Source organism: Pteronotus mesoamericanus, unplaced genomic scaffold (assembly GCF_021234165.1).
Source record: "Pteronotus mesoamericanus isolate MK-2021 breed Mesoamerican mustached bat unplaced genomic scaffold, CSHL_Meso_final contig_166, whole genome shotgun sequence".
Taxonomy (NCBI): Eukaryota; Metazoa; Chordata; class Mammalia; order Chiroptera; family Mormoopidae; genus Pteronotus; species Pteronotus mesoamericanus.
In genome coordinates this window covers 2855365-2874124 of record NW_026555066.1, presented here as the reverse complement: position 1 = coordinate 2874124, position 18760 = coordinate 2855365, and the positions used below count along the sequence as shown (strand labels likewise).

The 18760-nt window shown below is 34.1% G+C and overlaps 1 protein-coding gene across 1 annotated transcript in view; it reads right to left on the bottom strand.

The window, feature by feature from the left end:
• Positions 1-18760, bottom strand: part of FAAH2 (fatty acid amide hydrolase 2) — a gene marked incomplete at its 3' end in the record, with an annotated part of 92183 nt that overhangs the window by 13900 nt on the left and 59523 nt on the right. The window contains 2 exon segments of the mRNA XM_054565704.1: positions 5097-5214; positions 7702-7837. Coding sequence (XP_054421679.1) covers positions 5097-5214; positions 7702-7837 — 254 coding nt within the window.

The window sequence follows — 18760 nt, the reverse complement described above, 5'->3', positions numbered from 1 at the left end:
AAAAAAGACTCAAAAAGAATGAAGAGGCATTGAGGGAAATGCAGGACAACCTGAAACCTATTATATGGTATCCCCATTATATCTAATAATATCCATTATTATTAGATATAATGGGGATACCAGAAGGAGAAGAGGAGTAAGGCATAGAGAACATGTTTCAAAAAGCAATGATGGAAAACTTCCCTAATTGGAGGAGAGAAAAACTCACACAAGTCCAGGAAGCACAGAAGGTCCCATTCAAGAGGAACCTAATGAGGCCCACTCCAAGACATATCATCATTAAAATGGCAAATATCAAAGACGAAGAGAGAATCTTAAAGGCAGCAAGGGAGAAACAGGTAGTAACATATAAGGGAGCCCCCGATATGGATAGCAGCTGACTTCTCAACAGAAACCCGACAAGTCAGAAGGGAATGGCAAGAAATATTCCAAGTAATGAAAAGCAAAGGTCTGGAACCAAGACTGCTCCACCCAGCAAGACTGTCAATTCAAATGGAAGGCGAAATAAGGAGTTTCCCAGACAAAAGAAGGCTGAAATAAACCTTCAACATACCAGCATTGCAAGATATGCTAAAGGGACTGCTTTAAGAAGATGAAGAAAAAGAGTCTATGAATACCCAGTTCATTTCACAGTCAGCAATACATGATATTACCAATATTTTTAATACTTACTAATCTGATTGTGACAATGATTTTTTATTTTAATTGTTACTTTATTATTTCTTGAAACTAAACCTTTTTTTGTATATTCCTTGCCTATTTCTATTATTTTTTTTAAAAAAAGCTTTAAATGACTTTTTGGTATTCTTTATCTGTTTTTTGATTAAATGTTTGTATAATTTTTTCCCTAAAAAAACCCAACAAAAAGCCAATACAAAAGAACCTATGCACCCCAATACTCATAGCAGCACAATTTACAATAGCCAAGTATTGGAAGCAACCTAAATGCCCATCAGTAGATGATTGGATGAAAAAGTTATGGTACATATACACAATGGAATACTACGCAGCAGAAAGAAAAAAAGAACTACTAAACTTCACGACAGCATGGATGGAACTCGACAGCATTTATGTTAAGCGAAATAAGCCAGGGGGCGAAAGACAAATACCATATGATCTCACCTATAAGTGGAACCTAACCAACAATACAAAGATGCAAGGAAAATAAGACCAGCAACACTGAAAGGAAAAGAAATCAACAGAGACAAGAGGGAAGGAGGGAGGGGGGACAGGGAAAAGGAAGGGAAGGGGAAAGTCAAGGAACATATAGCAAGGACTCATGGACACAACCAAATGGGAAGAGCTGAGGGAGGGAGGGAGGGAGGGAGCAAGGGAAAGTGGTGGGGGTAGCCAGAGACAAATGTATTTGAAAAAATAAATTAAAATAAAATTTTAAAAAACCAACCATGAGTAATCACAAGTTTAATTTTCCAGCTGAACTACAGCACAATTTTTTCAAATTTATAATAAAGTTCCATTAAGATTATGATAATACATTATATGTATAAGTTAATTTGGAAAGAATTGGTACATTTACAATATTTTACTTTCCCCTGTGGGAATATATTTATTTTCATGCATTCCATTATTCATCCTTTTCTTTTAGTAAAATTTTATAACTGTCAAAAAAAAACCCCAACAAATTATTAACTCTTTTATAGATATGTTGCAAATACTTTCCTATTCTACTACTTGTCCTTTATCTTTTTTTACATGAATATTATTGTATAGTCTTAAATATTTAATATAGTCATATTGTCAATATTTTTCTTTATAGCTTCTGGGTTTGAATATGTTACTTTAGGGTAAGAAAAATATTATTTTGTATTTTCTCCTAAAACTCCTTAGAATTTACATATTGATTTTAACTCACCTGAATATTTTTTTGTACAATGTGTGAAACAGGGCTCTATATTTGTTTTATTTCAAGTAATAGTGGTCCATGCACCTTATTTGTTGAATAAGCCTTATTTTCCCCATTGATTTGAAATATCATTTTAATCATATATTACAGTGTTAGAAAGATGTATGTGCTTATTTCTAGAATGCTCATTTTATTTCATTGATCTACTTGATTACTTCTGCTCAGGTGTCATGATTGCTGAGACTTTATAATGGATTTACATTTTTTAATATTTTATAATGGATATTGACATTTAAAAAAGTAAATAAAATCAATCTGAATTTAAAAAAAGAGAGAAGGAACCTTTTGTGACAACATGGATGGAACTGGTGAATATTATGCTAAGTGAAATAAGCCAGTCAGTGAAAGACAAATACCGAATCTGTTCAACAAAATAAACTAATGACCAAAATAAACCACAGCAAGGAAACATGGAGCAGAGTGAAAGTCACCAGAGAATATGAGGAAGGAGGACAATGGTGGAAAGAATGAGTAAGGACTAGACAAAGAACATGTATGAATGACCCATGGACATGGACAACAGAGTGGGAATTGACTATGGGAGCGGGAGCAGGGTGGGATGTGTGGAGGAGGGCAAAGGGGGGAAAATTGAGACAACTGTAATAGAATAAATTGATTTAAAAATAAAATAAAAAAATGAGGACAGGCTTAGGAACCTCTGGGACAACTTTAAACGCTGCAACACTGAATCATAGTGATGCCAGAGGAGAAGAGCAAGAAATTGAAAACTTATTTGAACAAATAATAAAGGAGAATTTCCCCAATCTGGCCAAGGAAATAGACTTCCAGGAAGTTCGGGAAGCTCAGAAAATCCCAAAGAAATTAGACCCAAGGAAGCACACACCAAGGCACATCATAATTACCCCAGATTAAAGATAAGGAGAGAATCTTAAAAGCAGCAAGAGAAAAGGAGACTGTTCCCTACAAAGGAGTTCCCAGAGGACTATCAGCTGATTTCTCAAAAGAAACCCAAGTCATGAAAGGCAAGGACCTACATCCAAGATTCCTCTATCCAACAAAGATATTATTTAGAATAGAAGGGCAGATAAAGTCCTTCCCAAATAAGGTAAAGTTAAAGGCATTCATCATCACTAGGCCCTTATTATATAAAATGTTAAAGGGACTTATCTAAGGAAAAGAAGAAGATCAAAACTGTGAACAGTAAAATGACAACATATTCAAACTATCAACAACTGAACCTAAAAAGAAACAAAAACAGGAACAAACTAAGCAAACAAGAACAGGAATAGAATCACAGAAATGGAGGCCACATGGAGGGTTATCAGTGGGGATGGGGTGCAGGGAGAATGGGGGAAAAGGTACAGGGAATTAGAAGCATAAATAGTAGGTACGAAATAGATAGGGGGAGATAAGAATAGTACAGGAAATAGAGAAGCCAAAGAACTTGTATGACTTAGCCATGGAAGCCATGACTTAGGTCAAGGACATGACCTAAGGGAGGGGGGATGATGGTGGGAGAGGGGGTGCAGGGCAGAGAGGAATAAAGGGGGGAAAATGTGACACCTGTGAGAGCATAATCAATAAAATATAAGGAAAAAAATTCAGAATAATCATTTTTAGAAAGTTTTGTGAACTATAAGGAAACACAGACAAATGAATAAATTAAGAAAACAATACATGAACAAGACAAGAAGTACAACAAAGAAAGTGCTACCATCAGAACACCATAAAAATCCCAAATAAAGAAAAGTACAGTTATTGAACTGAAGAATTCAATACAGAGTTTCAAAAGTAGACTTCACCATGCAGAAGAAAGAATCAGTGACCTGAACATTAGAAATTACCAGTCAGAGGAGCATTAAAAAAAGAATGAAAAAAGCCTATGAGAATTATGGGACACAATAAAAATAAACAAGTTTCACATTATGGAATTTCTAGAAGGAAAAGATAAATATAATGGGACAGAAGGTAAATTTAAAACAATAATTGCAGAAAAATTCCTGAACCTGGGGAAAGAAATGAATATACATAATCATGAAGCCCAAAAGATCACAAATAGGCTACACCAAGATGCATTATAATTAAATTGTCAAAAATCAAAGAGAAAGAAAGAATTTTAAGATCAGCAAGAGCAAAGAGAGAAGTTAGATACAAGGGAATTCCTATAAGGTAATTGCAGGATTTCACAACAGAAACTTTTCAAGCCAGGAGAGAATGGGTTGCCATGTCTGTCTACATATATTAAAGTGATCTTTTATAGCACTCAAGTTTATAATTGTCTTCATTTAGGTTCCACAGATATGTTTCAACTAATTCATAGGTATTGTCAAATCATTTTTCTATTAATTGTTTCTGGTATATGGGGATGATTCTGATATAGGGACGACATGACTTTAAGATACTTGTTAACCTTACTAGGAGAGTTTTTACATGAATTTTCTTGACGTTAGAGATATACAGGATCTGGCAAAAATAGCACCCCTTTTTTATTACAAAATCATACACATGTAATTCTGTAACATAACAATATCATATTGAAGCATACCATGTGACATTTTAGGTGAAATGTTCAAATTAAAACTATGATTTTTTACACCCATATTTTTACCCTATCAACAACACTCAAGCCAGCTTTACTTCTGCCAGACCCTGTACAATTACTTGTTTTCCAAATGACAGTCTGTATTATTTTTAATGGTGTCACATGTTTATTTACTGTAGTTTTTTTAAAAGTAGTTTTAAAATTTGACAGGGCTATTCATCTTATCACTCTTCTTCAAATGAGCTTTTGTTTTAAAAAAGACAATTTTACTTCATTATTTCATTTTATTATAGAAATATTCAAAAATAAAGAGCAGACTAGAATAGTTCCATATATAATGTGATCTCAATTATATAAAATTTACATCTACACAAAAGCATAGAAAAATAACTGGACAGAAATGACAAAATAATAGCAGTTACCTCTAAGCAATTTTTTATTTGCTTTATTATATTTCACTTTTAAAACCTTCGTTTTTCTTATAAAAAGACAAAAAATATCAAAAATAACTATAAAAATTGCAACAAAAATTACCTAGTACAACTATTGTGATCACTTTAGTTCCGTATGCTGACACAGAAATATCTGGCAGACAGTAAAGGAAAAGGGTGAGAATGGCATTTATTGGCCTAATGTGAATTCCATTAAAGTGATTTTATTTATAATTACCTTTTTCTGAGCCAGAATGAGATCTTGGTCTACTTTAGACATTAAAAATGAGCCACCATCATGTTCCATCCAGTAAAATTTCAAGTCCTTTAAATGTACTTTTTCATCTAGTTTTAATCTGTGGAGGAATGAAAAAAGACTGGTATGAAAAAACTAATTATATATATTCAGTAGTTCAATCTTAAAAATTCAATTTCTGCTTTAGTCTTTATTTCATAATTTTGTGCTAGAAATAGTGGTAAGCCTTTAGAATTCAGATTTTTATTTAAGAACATTATTCTGCCTATAAGAGAAAGAACAGTTTGGAATGGTCAGATCTGAAGATGGAGTGAGAAGTCATAAGGCTCTGGTAGTAATCCAGTTGAGAAATTATTGTAACCTATACCAGAACTGTAACCATGGTGACAGAAATGTAATGATGTAGGATATAATTGTGAGGTAATCTTCACTGGAGATTGCTTAGACATAAGCAGTGATAGAGATAGGGAATCAAGCTTTAGTTACTGGGTTGATCATAGTATACTCACTGAAATTGGGAAAGAATAAAAATAGCAAATCAGTTTTGTGGGGCTTGAAAAAAGAATGAAATCAGTTTTAGATATATTCTGTTTCAGGTCTTTGGGATGCCCAGTATGCCAGTTAATACACACTCTCATAGCTAAGGTGATAAGAAGAAACTGGAGATGCAGGTATACGGGAGGTAACTGAAGTAGCAGGTGTAAATGGAGTCATCCTGGGAGGCTGGGGAAAGAGAGGAGAATGAAGTGAGCCAAGAACCTCTAGTGTACCAATATTTAAGTATAAACTACCAAGGTAGATAAAAAGGGAAAAGCATAGATATACAGATATAGGAGCTATATCAGAAGAGTGTGAATCACGAAATCCAAAGGTAGAGATTGTTTCAGGAAGGAATGAATATTCAATATGGTCACCAGTTCCAAGATGAGAGAAGTTGACAAAAAATTTTTAGGTGTGGAAAGGTGTAAATCAGTATGTAGTGTAGGCATGTTTACTTATAATGAATATGGAAGATTTTATGTGTGTGTGTGTGTGTGTGTGTGTGTGTGTATAATGTGCGTGTATATATATTTTATCGATAGGTAGATAGATAGATAGATAGATAGATAGATAGACAGATACAGATATAGATTGTCTGGAAAAAGTCCAGTGATTATTAATATAATGAGAATGGTTTGTGTGATGTTGATGTAACCTGGCAGCCAAGGAGAGTGGACTGGAATGCATGTGCATGAACAATGATGACTTCACTGTACTAGTCAGTGGGGGGCAGTAGATGCTGTTGAATGAGGATGTGTGCTGTGTGGCTGTCATTTAAAATAACTGAGCAAGTAGAGCAACGAATCTGCATCAAATTTTGCATTAAGCTTGAACATTCCTCTGTGAAAGCTATTTGGATGATTCAGAAGGCTGCAGCTATGGGCAATGCATTGGCAGCTTCATCACAACAATGCACCCACTCATGCATCATATTTTGTGCAAAGATTTTTGGCAAAACATCAAATCACCCAGGTGACTAAGCGCCCCTTATAGCTGGGATTTGGTGCCCTGTGACTTATGTCTTTTCCCAAAACTAAAATCACCTTTGAGAGGAAAGAAATTTCAGACTGTTGATAAGATTCAGGAAAATACAATGGGGCAGCTGATGGCAATTAGGAAAACTGTATGAGGTCCCAAGGTGCATTCTTTGAAGGGGACTGAGGCATCACTGTTCTATGTACAATGTTTCTTTTATTTTGTATCTTCTTCAATAAATGTCTCTATTTTTTATATTACGTGGCTGGATATATTCTCAACAGACTATATATATGTATATGTATACTGTGTGTGTATGTATATGTGTATTATAGATATATAAGGTTGAAACCATAGAAGGTGAGACAAGTAATGGAATAAAGATCTGAGAGAGTGCCAGAACATGAGATCTGGAGCATAGGTCAAAGTATTCATATACCAAATCAAAAATAAAGACATATTCTTAAATCTCAAAGGAGAAATGAGAAATTAATGGTTGGGGAACTAGAAAGTTGGATGTAAGGAACCGAAGAAAGTCCCACAGATTGCATTTTCTTGGTGAGGTAGAATGTGGGATCATTACTGAATGCAAAAACTAGATGAGAAACTCATAATTTCTCTGGAAATAAAAATGCTTTGAAATTGCTGCCATGGAAAATGTGATAAAGAGCTATAAAGGGAAACAGGGAGATTTCTAGGCTATATCAATGTCCCAGTAAGTCTGGAAGAAATGTGTGATGATAGATGGCAGAAGTACCAGAAAAGCTTAATTTAAAATGAAATGTCTATATATTCAAATTGCCAAATGAACAACCCAATAATCCATTGCTTTAATCCCCAAAATAGGCCTCTCTTTGTGTCATATTTTTCCTTAATAAGATATTTTTACAAACTATCTTCCCAGCTTGTGAAGCATGATATCCACATATACAGAAGATCTCTCAGAAAAACAAACAAAACACCCCTCTGTTTGACCAAAGACTGTAAGTTCACCTGTGTGTCTCTAATAAAAAAAGGAAGAATTAATGTCTGGACAGGAAGGAGAGGAAATAAAGAAAAGAAGCAAACATACTTTTTGATTCCAGGTCCTGCCATGACCCTCAGCATGGGGCCTAGGTCTTCAGCATAACGGCACATTGGGCCAGTGCACTGAAATAGCTCCTGGGTTCCCGTGGCTGCAGGAAATTGACCCTTGTTGGAGACCACACCTGAAAGGTTAGACACTCAGGTTAGGTGTCCAAAAGACGACATGTCCCCTCGAATGAGTGAAATCATATGGCTATTAGGTTTTTCTCTCTGACCTATTTTGCTTAGCATGATATTCTCAGGGTCCATCCATGCTGTCACAAAACTGAAACTCACAGACACAGCAACAATATGGTGATTACAAGAGGGAATGAAGGGTGAAGGGGTAGGTAGTTAAAGGTAAGGGGCATCAAATATATGGTGAAAGATGATTTGACTTTAGGTGGTGGGCACACAATGTAATATATAGATCATGTATCTTAGAAATCCACACTTGAAACCTATATAAACATAAAAATCAATGTCACCTCAATAAAATTTAATTAAGAAAGACATGATCCTTGAATGTTGTATTTCCCCATCATGTTTAATCTGTCATAAAACAGGAGGGTAGAACTTCCAGTACACTCATATTCAATAGAAGCCACAAGAGTAGACATATTTTTCTTGTTCCTGATCTTTGAAGGAAAGTTTTTTGTTTTCACCAATAAATATGATGGGTGTTTTCATATACACCCTCATTTTTAATATAAAAAAATAATACTGTTTACTATATGGCAGATACTCTTCTAGGAGCTTTATAACATTACTCATTTAATTCTCATAATGACATTATGAAGTACGTGTTTTGGTTATACTGATTTTACAGATGAGACACGTGAGGCAGACATTAAGTATCTTGCTTAAGATTACATAGTTACTAAGTGACAGAATACCTGAAGTATAGCTTCCCAGACTGTTATCGATCACTAAACCAGTGATTCTAAAACTCTGGGTTTCAGGATCCTTTTTTATTCTTTTTATACTAGAATTATAGAAGACCCCAAAGAATTTTTGTTTACACAAGTTATACATATCAATATTTAACATATTAGAAATTAAAACTAAAAAGATATTAAAATATTTATGTATTAATTTGTTTAAAAGCAACAGTAAACCCATTATACATTAGCACAAAAACATTTTATAAAAAAATAACTATATTTTTTAACACAAAAATACATTTAGTGAAGAGGTCATTCATTTACATTTTTGCAAATCTTTCATGTTTGGTTTAAAAGAAAATACCCGGATTCTCATATCTGCTTCTGCATTCTGCATTTTTCAATATGTAATTTTGTTAGAAATAAAGAAAATCAATCTTATAAAGATATTTATTTGAAAAGATGGAAGTATTTAAAATCTTAACAGATAATCTTTCATATTCTCTGTTTATGTCATATCAAATCAGGACAAGTCCTATTTCTGATAGTATATTTATAATAAGAAATCTGAATTTTTATCAATGAATTTCATACTCTGTTACACTAACATTCATCAACATATCTCTTATTCTGAGTGAATCATTTTCCAATTCATAATTTTGTAACCCCAATCATTAGAAAAACATTAGTTCACGAAAATATACATTCTATATTATATTCATTTTACAGTATAAAAACTTCATTCACATCACCACTGATCTCTAAGAAAAATCTTTAGTTATTGTAAGGTTGTTAAGTTCATGTTGGTGGGCATAGGTTGTCAAAATTTCTAATTTTGGTTTGTATAAGGTTCTTAAAATACATGAGTAAAAGCCCAATCCAAAGAAATAGACAAATGGATTTGATGTATGTATGAAAATTTTTTAATTAGTAAGAAAAAACTGATGGTTACCAGAGGGGAAGGTGATTGGTGGGGGCTGGGTGTAAAATAGTGAAGGGATTAAGAAGAACAAACTGGTATTTACAGAATAGTAATAAGAATGTAAATTATAGCACAGGGAATGTAGTCAATAATATTGTAATAACTATATATGAGTCCAGGTGGATACTTGAAATAGCGGGTAGATGACTTTGTAAAGTATATTATTGTCTTACCACTATGCTGTACACCTGAAACTAATACAGAATAATATTGAATGTAAAGTGTAATTGAAAAATAAAAAATGAAAAATAATGAAAAAGTTCATGATTGTATTAAATATATAAATGCAGACTGAACTGTTGAAGATGAAAATGAACTACTGCATACACTTCTTTTTACCTTGCTTTTCCTTACTTATCCCTGTGCTGACATGAATTTTTGGTGTCCACAGGGTGGTTGTCGAAACAGAAAAGGTTAAGAAATATCAAATAGGACATCAGCATCATGGTGGCATAAGTTGTTTTCATTTTCTCTCAATTTTAAATACAACTAATTAAATATTGCTTAACTGAACAAAATTGCCTCTGCACATTACATCAAGGGACAGAGAAGATTTCTAGCCTACCTTTACATCCAAAAATAGACAAAAAAGGACTTGGTAAGTGCTGTGGATCCAAGAGAGTCAATGAGGGTCCCCATTCCAACTCAATGTGATGGGGGTAAACCCTGGAGAGCGCAACCTGGACATATGTCCTCTGGCCACACAGAATTTGTAGAAGCCCAGCCTGATTGAAGGGAGAATCCAGCATGCAATCAGTGCAGGATGGAGACACGGTTGGATGCACAGAAAAGGGAGAAACTCATTAAGCAATCCTCCTTCCCAGGGCACTACTGCAAGAGGTTGGACTTTTGACTGCAGCAGAAGTGATCATTCCAGTAGAGGAAGTGGAATGCTGTGACCTCTCCCACAAAGAAGACGGGAAATGAAAGTGGTGAGTGACTGTCTTGTTACCCCAAATGTGAGGATGTGGTTGTCCAGCAGCACCCATATTTCTGAGGAGGGACCTCCATGACAGGAGAGATGGAGGAGAAAGGGAAGGAATCAGATAAGAATAGCAAAGGGAATTAAATCAAGAATTCAGCAGGAAGTCCAAACACAGCATCTGGGAGTACCCAAGAGCAAAGACTCCCAAACTCTTTTCATGAGGCTACTATTATGTTACTTCCAAAACCATGTAAAGACACAACAAAGAGAGAAAACTACAGGCCAATATCATTGATGAACATAGATGCTAAACTCCTCAACAAAATATTGGCAAACCCCATCCAGCAATACATTAAAAACATCATATACCACAATCTACTGGGATCCATCCCAGGGATACAAGGATGAGACAATATTTGCAAATCAATAAATGTAATACACCACATAAACAATGAAAGACAGAAATCACATGATCATATCAACAAATGGTGAAAAAGTGTTTGGTAAAGTACAGCACCCATTTATGATAAAAATGCTCAGCAAAGAGTGAATAGAGGGATCATACCTTAACACAATAAAGGCCATATACAAGAAACCTACAGCCAACATCATACTCTATGGGCAAAAGATAAAAGCTTCCCCCGTAAGATCAGGAACAAGATAAGGATGTCCACTTTTACCACTTTTATTCAACATGGTATTGACAGTTCCAGTCACAGTGATCAGACAAGAAAAATAAATAAAAGGCATCCAAATTGGAAGGAACAAGTAAAACTGTCATTGTTTGCAGATAACATGATAACGTACATAGAAAACCCTATAGACCCCCACCAGAAAACTACTCAACTTAATAGGTGAAATTGGCAAAACAGAAGGATACAAAGTTGATATTCAGAAGTTGAAGGCATTGTTATATACCAATAATGAACAATCAGAAAGAGAAATTACAAAAACAACCCCATTTACTATTGTAACAGAAAATAATGTACCTAGGAATAAATTTAACCAAGGAGGTAAAAGAACTACTCAGAAAATTATAGGACGCTGAAGAAAGAGATTGAGAAAGATTGAGAAATAAGTGGAAGCATATACTGTGTTCACAGATTGGAAAAATAACATCATGAAAATGCCCACACTCCGCAAATCAATCTATAGATTCAACACAATTTTTATTAAAATACCAATGGCATACTACACATGTCTAAAACAAATATTCCACAAACTTATATGGAACAAAAAAAGACCCCAAATAGGCTCAGTAATCTTGAGAAAGAAAAACAAAGTTGGAGGGATCACAATACCTGATATCACACTATACTATAAGGCCACTGTATTTAAAACAGTCTGGTACTGGCATAAGAACAGACACATAGATCAATGGAACAGAATAGACAGCAGAGAAATAAACCTACCTCTTTATGGTTAATTAATATTTGACAAAGAAGGAAAAGAGCAAACAACAGAATAAAGACAGCCTCCTCAATAAGTGATATTGGGAGAACTGGAGTAGTACATGAAAAAAATGAAATTAGACCATCATCTTATACCAAACACCAGAATAAACTTGAAATAAGACTTAAATGTAAGTCATGATGTCATAAAAATCCTAGAGGAAAACATAATCAGTATAATTTCAGATATCTTGTGTAACAATATTTTTGCCAATATATCTCCTAGAGCAAGGGAAGTAAACGGAAATACAAACAAATAGGACTACATCAAATTAAAAACCTTCTGCACCATTAAAGAAACCAACATCAAAATGAAAAGGGAATCACTGTTGGGAGCACATATTTTCCAATGACACATGGACAAAAGTTTGATTTCTAAAATATCGAAAGAACTTGTATGACTCAACAACGAGAAGACAAACAATGCAATCAAAAAATAGGCCAAAGACCTGAATAGAGACTTCTCCGAAGAGGACATCCAGATGGCCCATAGACATATGAAAATATCTTCAACATCCAGAGAGGATATTAAAACCACAATAAGATACCCCACACCTGTCAGAATGGCTATCTTTAATAAATCAACAAACATGTGCTATCAAAGATGTGGAGAAAAGAGAACCCTAGTGCACTGTTGGTGGGAATGCAGACTGGTGCAGCCACTGTAGAAAGCAGTATGGAATTTCCTCAAAAAGCTAAACATGGAACTTCTTTTTGAGCCAGCCATTCCACTGCTAGGATTATACCTTAAAAATCATGAAACACCAATTCAAAATAACCTATGCATCCCAATATTCATAGCAGCATTATTTACAACAGCCAAGTGCTGGAAACAACCTATTAGTAAATGAGTGGATCAAAAAACTGTGATACATTTACACAATGGAATACTACACAGCAGAAAGAAAGAAGGAACTCTCACCCTTCGCGACAGCATGGATGGAACTGGAGAGCATTATGCTAAGTGAAATAAGCCAGGGGGTAAAAGACAAATGCCATATGATCTCACGTATAAGTGGAATATAATCGACAAACCAAACAAATGAGCAAAATAGAACCAGAGACTTGGAAATGAAGGACAAACTGATGGTGAGCAGAGGAGAGGGGGGCAACAGGGGAAAGAAGGGGAAGGGGCAAGCAAAGGAACACAAATAGATGACTCATGTGCATGGACAATGGGGGGGGACTGACTGTGGTGGTGGTGGGGGACAGAGTAGGGGTGAGCAATGGGGAAATGGTGGGACAACCGTAACTGAAGAATAAAAAAAAAAAAGAATCCCGAAACATCAATTCAAAAGAATTTATGCACTTCTGTGTTTACAGCACTATTTACAGTCCAAGATTTGGAAACAGCCTAGGTGTCTATCAGCACATGAGTGGGTAAAAAAAAAAAAAATCTGGTACATTTACACAATGGAATAGTACACAACAGTGAAAAAGAAGGAATTTTTACCTTTTGTGACAGCATGAACTAAACTGGAGACCATTATGCTAAGTGAAATAAGCAAGTTGGTGAAAGACAAATACCATATGATCTCACTTATAAGTGGCATCTAATGAGCAAAATAAAGTAGTGAGAAAAATAGAACCAGATGCATAGAAACATGGAAAAGACTGACAGCTGTAAACAGGGAGGGGGCAGACAGGGACTTAGCTGAAAGAACGTGAAGGGTTTAGTCAAGAAACATATATGAATGACCCATGGACATGGACTACGTTGTGGGGATTAACCATGGGAGTGGTATGTGTGCTGGGTGGAAAGGGGCAAAATTAGAATAACTGTAATAATATAAACAACACAATGCTAAAATTAAAAAAGAAGTAATACCTAGAGATCTAATGCACAGTATAGTGAAATAGACAACAATATTGTATTACAATTATTAAACATGCCAAGAGACTAGAACTTAGTCATCCAAACACTAATAGGAAATAATAATTATATGGTCATAGAAGGACTAGTTATCACTATAATAGTAATTATAACACATTAAAGAAATGTATCAAATCATTATGTTATAAACCATAAGTTTACACAATATTATATTTTATATATATATAAACAAAAATAAATTTGGAAAAAGAAAAAAGGAATATAACCAAAACCCAGGGAAGATTATTACATTAAAACATTTACACATTGTTTTAAAACTTATTATCTAATCTATTAGAATTAGAAATGAAATAATTAGTTTTTCCTTAGGCTTTTAAATTCACCTTACAAGTCTTATTCTATTTATAAATTCTGCAGATTTAACAATCACTTTTAAGCAGACTTAAATGTGTTTGGTCTTCTCTGTCAACTACCCAAAAAAATAATCAAAGTTTGTCTATCAGGTTTTCTTCAAGTAAAAAAAAAAAAAAAGCAGCACCTTAGAGAATCACACAAGTACTTTTCCTTGAGAAAACCACAGTATCTTTGGTATACTACAGATGCATTTTATGCATAGTTCTCATTTTGCTATGGAGAAAATTAAGAATATGTATCCTTGAGGGTTAAGGCTTTGTGAAATTAATGAGTTTATAGTGTCATCTAGGACTTGAAATTAGGCTTGCAATTATTTTTTTCCTTTATTTTTATTGTTGACACTATTACAGATGTCCCCATTTTCACCCCTATTGCCAATCTCGACCTAGTCCCTGCACCCGTTCCCTCCGGTCATCACCACTCTAATAAAGTGTGTATGAGTTATACATATATGTTTTTTGACTACTTTCTTCACCTTATTTCATCCAGTCCCCCCTCTCCTCTCTGACAGCTGTCATTCTGTTCCATGTACCCATGAATATGTTTCTATTTTGTTCATCAGTTTATTTTGGTTATTAGATTCCTCATATAAGTGAGATCATACAGTATTTTTCTTTCTCTTACTGGCTTATTTCACTTAGCATAATCTCCAGGTCCATCCATGCTGTTGCAAAAGATACACTTTTCTTTTTTATAGCTGTGTAGTATTTCATTGAGTAAACATACCACAGTTCTTTTACAATTTTGAGTCAGAGAGAGTGATACCTCTGGCTTCGTTCATTTTCCTCAAGATTGCTTTCACTATTCAGGGTGTTTTATGGTTCCATAGAAACTGATGAGTTTTTGTTCTATTTCTTTTTTTAAAAGATTTTATTTATTTATTTTTAGACAGAGGGGAAGGGAGGGAGAAAGAGAGGGAGAGAAACATCAATGTGCAGTTGCCTCTCATGCGCCATTTCCTGGGGACATGGACCGCAACCCAGGCATGTGCCCTGACTGGGAATCGAACCAGTGACTCTTTGGTTTGCAGGACAGTGTCCAATCCACTGAGCCACACCAGCCAGGGCTTTCCTATTTCTTTAAAAAAATGTCATTCGGATTTTGATAAGGATTGCATTAAATCTGTATATACTGAATAGCTTTGGGTAATATTGTTATTTTACATATGTTGATTCTTCTAGTTCATGAACATGGAACATAATTCCATTTCATTTGTCTTTTTCAATCTCTTTTAATAATGCTTTGTTGTTTTCAGTATTTAGGTCCTTCACATCCTTTGTTAACATTATTCCTAGGTACTTTATTCTTTTTGTTGCAATTGCAAAAAGAATTGTCTTTTTTTTCTGAAATTTCGTTGTTAGTATATAGGAATCCAGTATATTTTTGCACAATGATTTTGCACCCTGCAACTTTATGGTATTTGTTTATGGTTTCTAAGAGTTTTTTGGTTGTGCCTTTAGTGTTATCTATATAAAGGATCATGTTATTTTCAAAAAGTGACACTTCTACTTCTTCATTCCCAATTTGGATGCCTTTTGTTTTTTCTCTTGCCTGATTGCTCTGTCTAGGACTTCCAGTATTATGCTGAATAAAATGGTAAGAGTGGAGATTCTTGTCTTTTCCCTGATCTTAGAGGGAAAGCTTTCAGTTTTTCACCATTGATTATAATATTAGCTGAGGGTTTGTTTATTATGTTGAGATAGTTTCATTCTATGCCCATTTTATTGAGTGTTTTAATCATAAATGGAAAGACACATGCAAAATAATGAAACTAGACTACTGTTTGTCCCTATTTACAAAAATGAACTGAAAATGGATCAATGACCTAAACATAGGACCTGAAAGAACAAATTACATAGAAGAAAACATATGTACTAAACTTACTAGTTTCTCCGGGACCTGGGCCTCAGAGCAAATTTTATGAATTTGACCCCAAAAGGAAGGGAAGTAAAGGCAAAAATAAATCAACAAGACTGTATCAAACAAAAAAGCTTCTGCACAGCAAAAGAAACTGCCAATAAAACAAAAATTCAACCAATGGAATGGGAGAATACAACTGCATACAATAGCTCAAATAGGAGTTTAATATCCAAAATGTATAAAGCACTCATACAGCTCAACACCAAACAAACAATCCAATTAAAAAATGGGCAGAGGATCTGAACAGACACTTCTTCCAAGAAGACATACAAATAGCCAACCAATATATGAAAAGATGCTCATCTCCACTGGCTATTAGGGGAATGCAAATTAAAACTACAATGAGATTTCACCTCACACCTGTTAGAATGGCTATTATCAACAAGACAAGTAATAACAAGTGTTGCAGAGGTTGTGGAAGAAAAAGAACTCTCATTATCTGCTGGTGGGAATATAAACTGGTATAGCCACTGTAAAACAGTATGGAGTCTCCTTAAAAAGTTAAGAATGGAGTTACCATGTGACTCAGCAATCCCTCTTCTGGGTGTCTACCTGAAAAATTTGAAAACATTTATTTGCAAAGATTTATTCACCACTAATATTAATTGCAGCATTATTCATGGTGGCCAAGACATGAAACTACCAAAGTGTTCTTTGATAGATGGTTGGATAAAGAAGATGTGGTACATATACACAATGGAATATTACTCAGCCATAAAAAATAAAGTAAATAAAATACCACCATTTGTGACAACATGCATGGATCTTGAGCATATTCTGCTAAGTAATATACAATGGAAAGGAAAAATTAAGAACTATATGATTTCATATATATGTGAGATACAAAATAAAAGCAACAAATGAACAAACAAAAAGAACCCCCAAATAAACAGAAACTCATCGACACAGACAACAGTATGGTGGTTACCAGAGGAAAGAAGGGAGAGTAAAAGGTAAATAAGGTCAAAATATGGTGATGGAAGATTTGACTTTGGGTAGTGGGCACACAATGCAATATACCAATGATATATCATAGAATTGTACACTTGAAACCTATGTAATCTTATTAACCTATATCACCATAATAAATTTAATTAAAAATAAAAGCAGTCAGGAAAATATATTGTACTCTACAATCACACATTAAGCTATCAGCAGATTTCTTCAGCAAAAACCATATAGGTCAATAGAGAGTGGAGTGACCTATTCAAAGTGTTAAAAAAGAAAAATAAAAAAAAAATTAAAAAAAGAAAAATATTGACAGCCCAAAATGCTCAATCCAGCATAGTAATCTTTCATATATATAGTAGAAATACAAAATGTCCCTACATGAGCAAGAGCTAAGGGAAATATTAAAACTATACCTGACTTACAAGAAATGCTAAAAGATTTTCAAGCTGAAATTAAGAAAAACACTAGTCAGTAATACAAACAATATGAAAGCATAAACACATATAAAAATAAAGATAAATATAAAGTCAATGTAGAAAACTCTAAATCTGAAATAGTAAGGTATGTTAGCCACTTAGCCATAACATCAAAGTCAAAAGAAAAGATTATCAAAAATAATTTAGCTACTATGTTAATACAAATAAAGGGTGAGCTTTGTAGACTAAATTAAGTTGCTATCAGCTTAAAATGGAATATTTTATTTGTGGTATGTCTTATGTAACCTTATGGTAACCACAAAGCAAAAAGATAAAGCAAAGGCACAAAAGATAAGAAAGGGGAAACAGAACCTACCACCACAGAGAGTCACCGATTTATAAAGGTAGGCAGAAGCAGAGGGAAAAAAGGGGGAGAGGATATAACCAAAAAACAATTAAAATAACTAGTAAGATTGCAGTATTGTCTTCACATTTCAATAAAAACTTTAAATGGAAATGAATTAAATTCTTCAACCAAAAGGCACAGAGTGGCTAGGTGGATAAAATAAATAATAATAAAAACACAAGACCAAAACTCAACTACATGCTGCCTACAAGAGACTCACTTCAACTTTAAAGACACGTATATGGTAGATTCTAAGTGAAGGGATAACAAAATATATTCCAAGCAAGTCAAAACCAAGAGTTCACAAGTGAGGGGTAACAATACTTATATCAGACAAAATGGGCCTTAATCCAAAAACAGTAACAAGTAATAAAGAAGATCCTTATATAATGATAAAGTGGTCAATTCATCACGCAGATATAATAATCATCAATATAAACACATTCAATATCAGTTCACCTAAATACATTAATGAAATACTATGATCCAAAGGGACAAACTGGCAACAGCATAATAGTATTAGGAGACTTCAATACCTGACTTTCAAATAATGGGTAAATCACCCAGACTGAAATCAACAAGAAAATGATGAGTATGAAATATACATTACATCTAATGGATCTAATAGACATTTATCTAATTTTTCCATCCAACAACAGCAGAATTCACATTCCCGTCAATCGCACACAGATCATTCTCCAGGATATACTATATAACAGGATGAAAAAAGAGTCTTAGTAAATTTAAGAAAATGAAAATGATACCAAAAGTCTTTTCTGATCACAATGGCATTAAACAAGAAATCACCAATAGAAGAGCTGAAAAATTTACAAGTGTGTGAAAACTAAACAATAGATTTCTAAACAAACAACATGTCAAATAT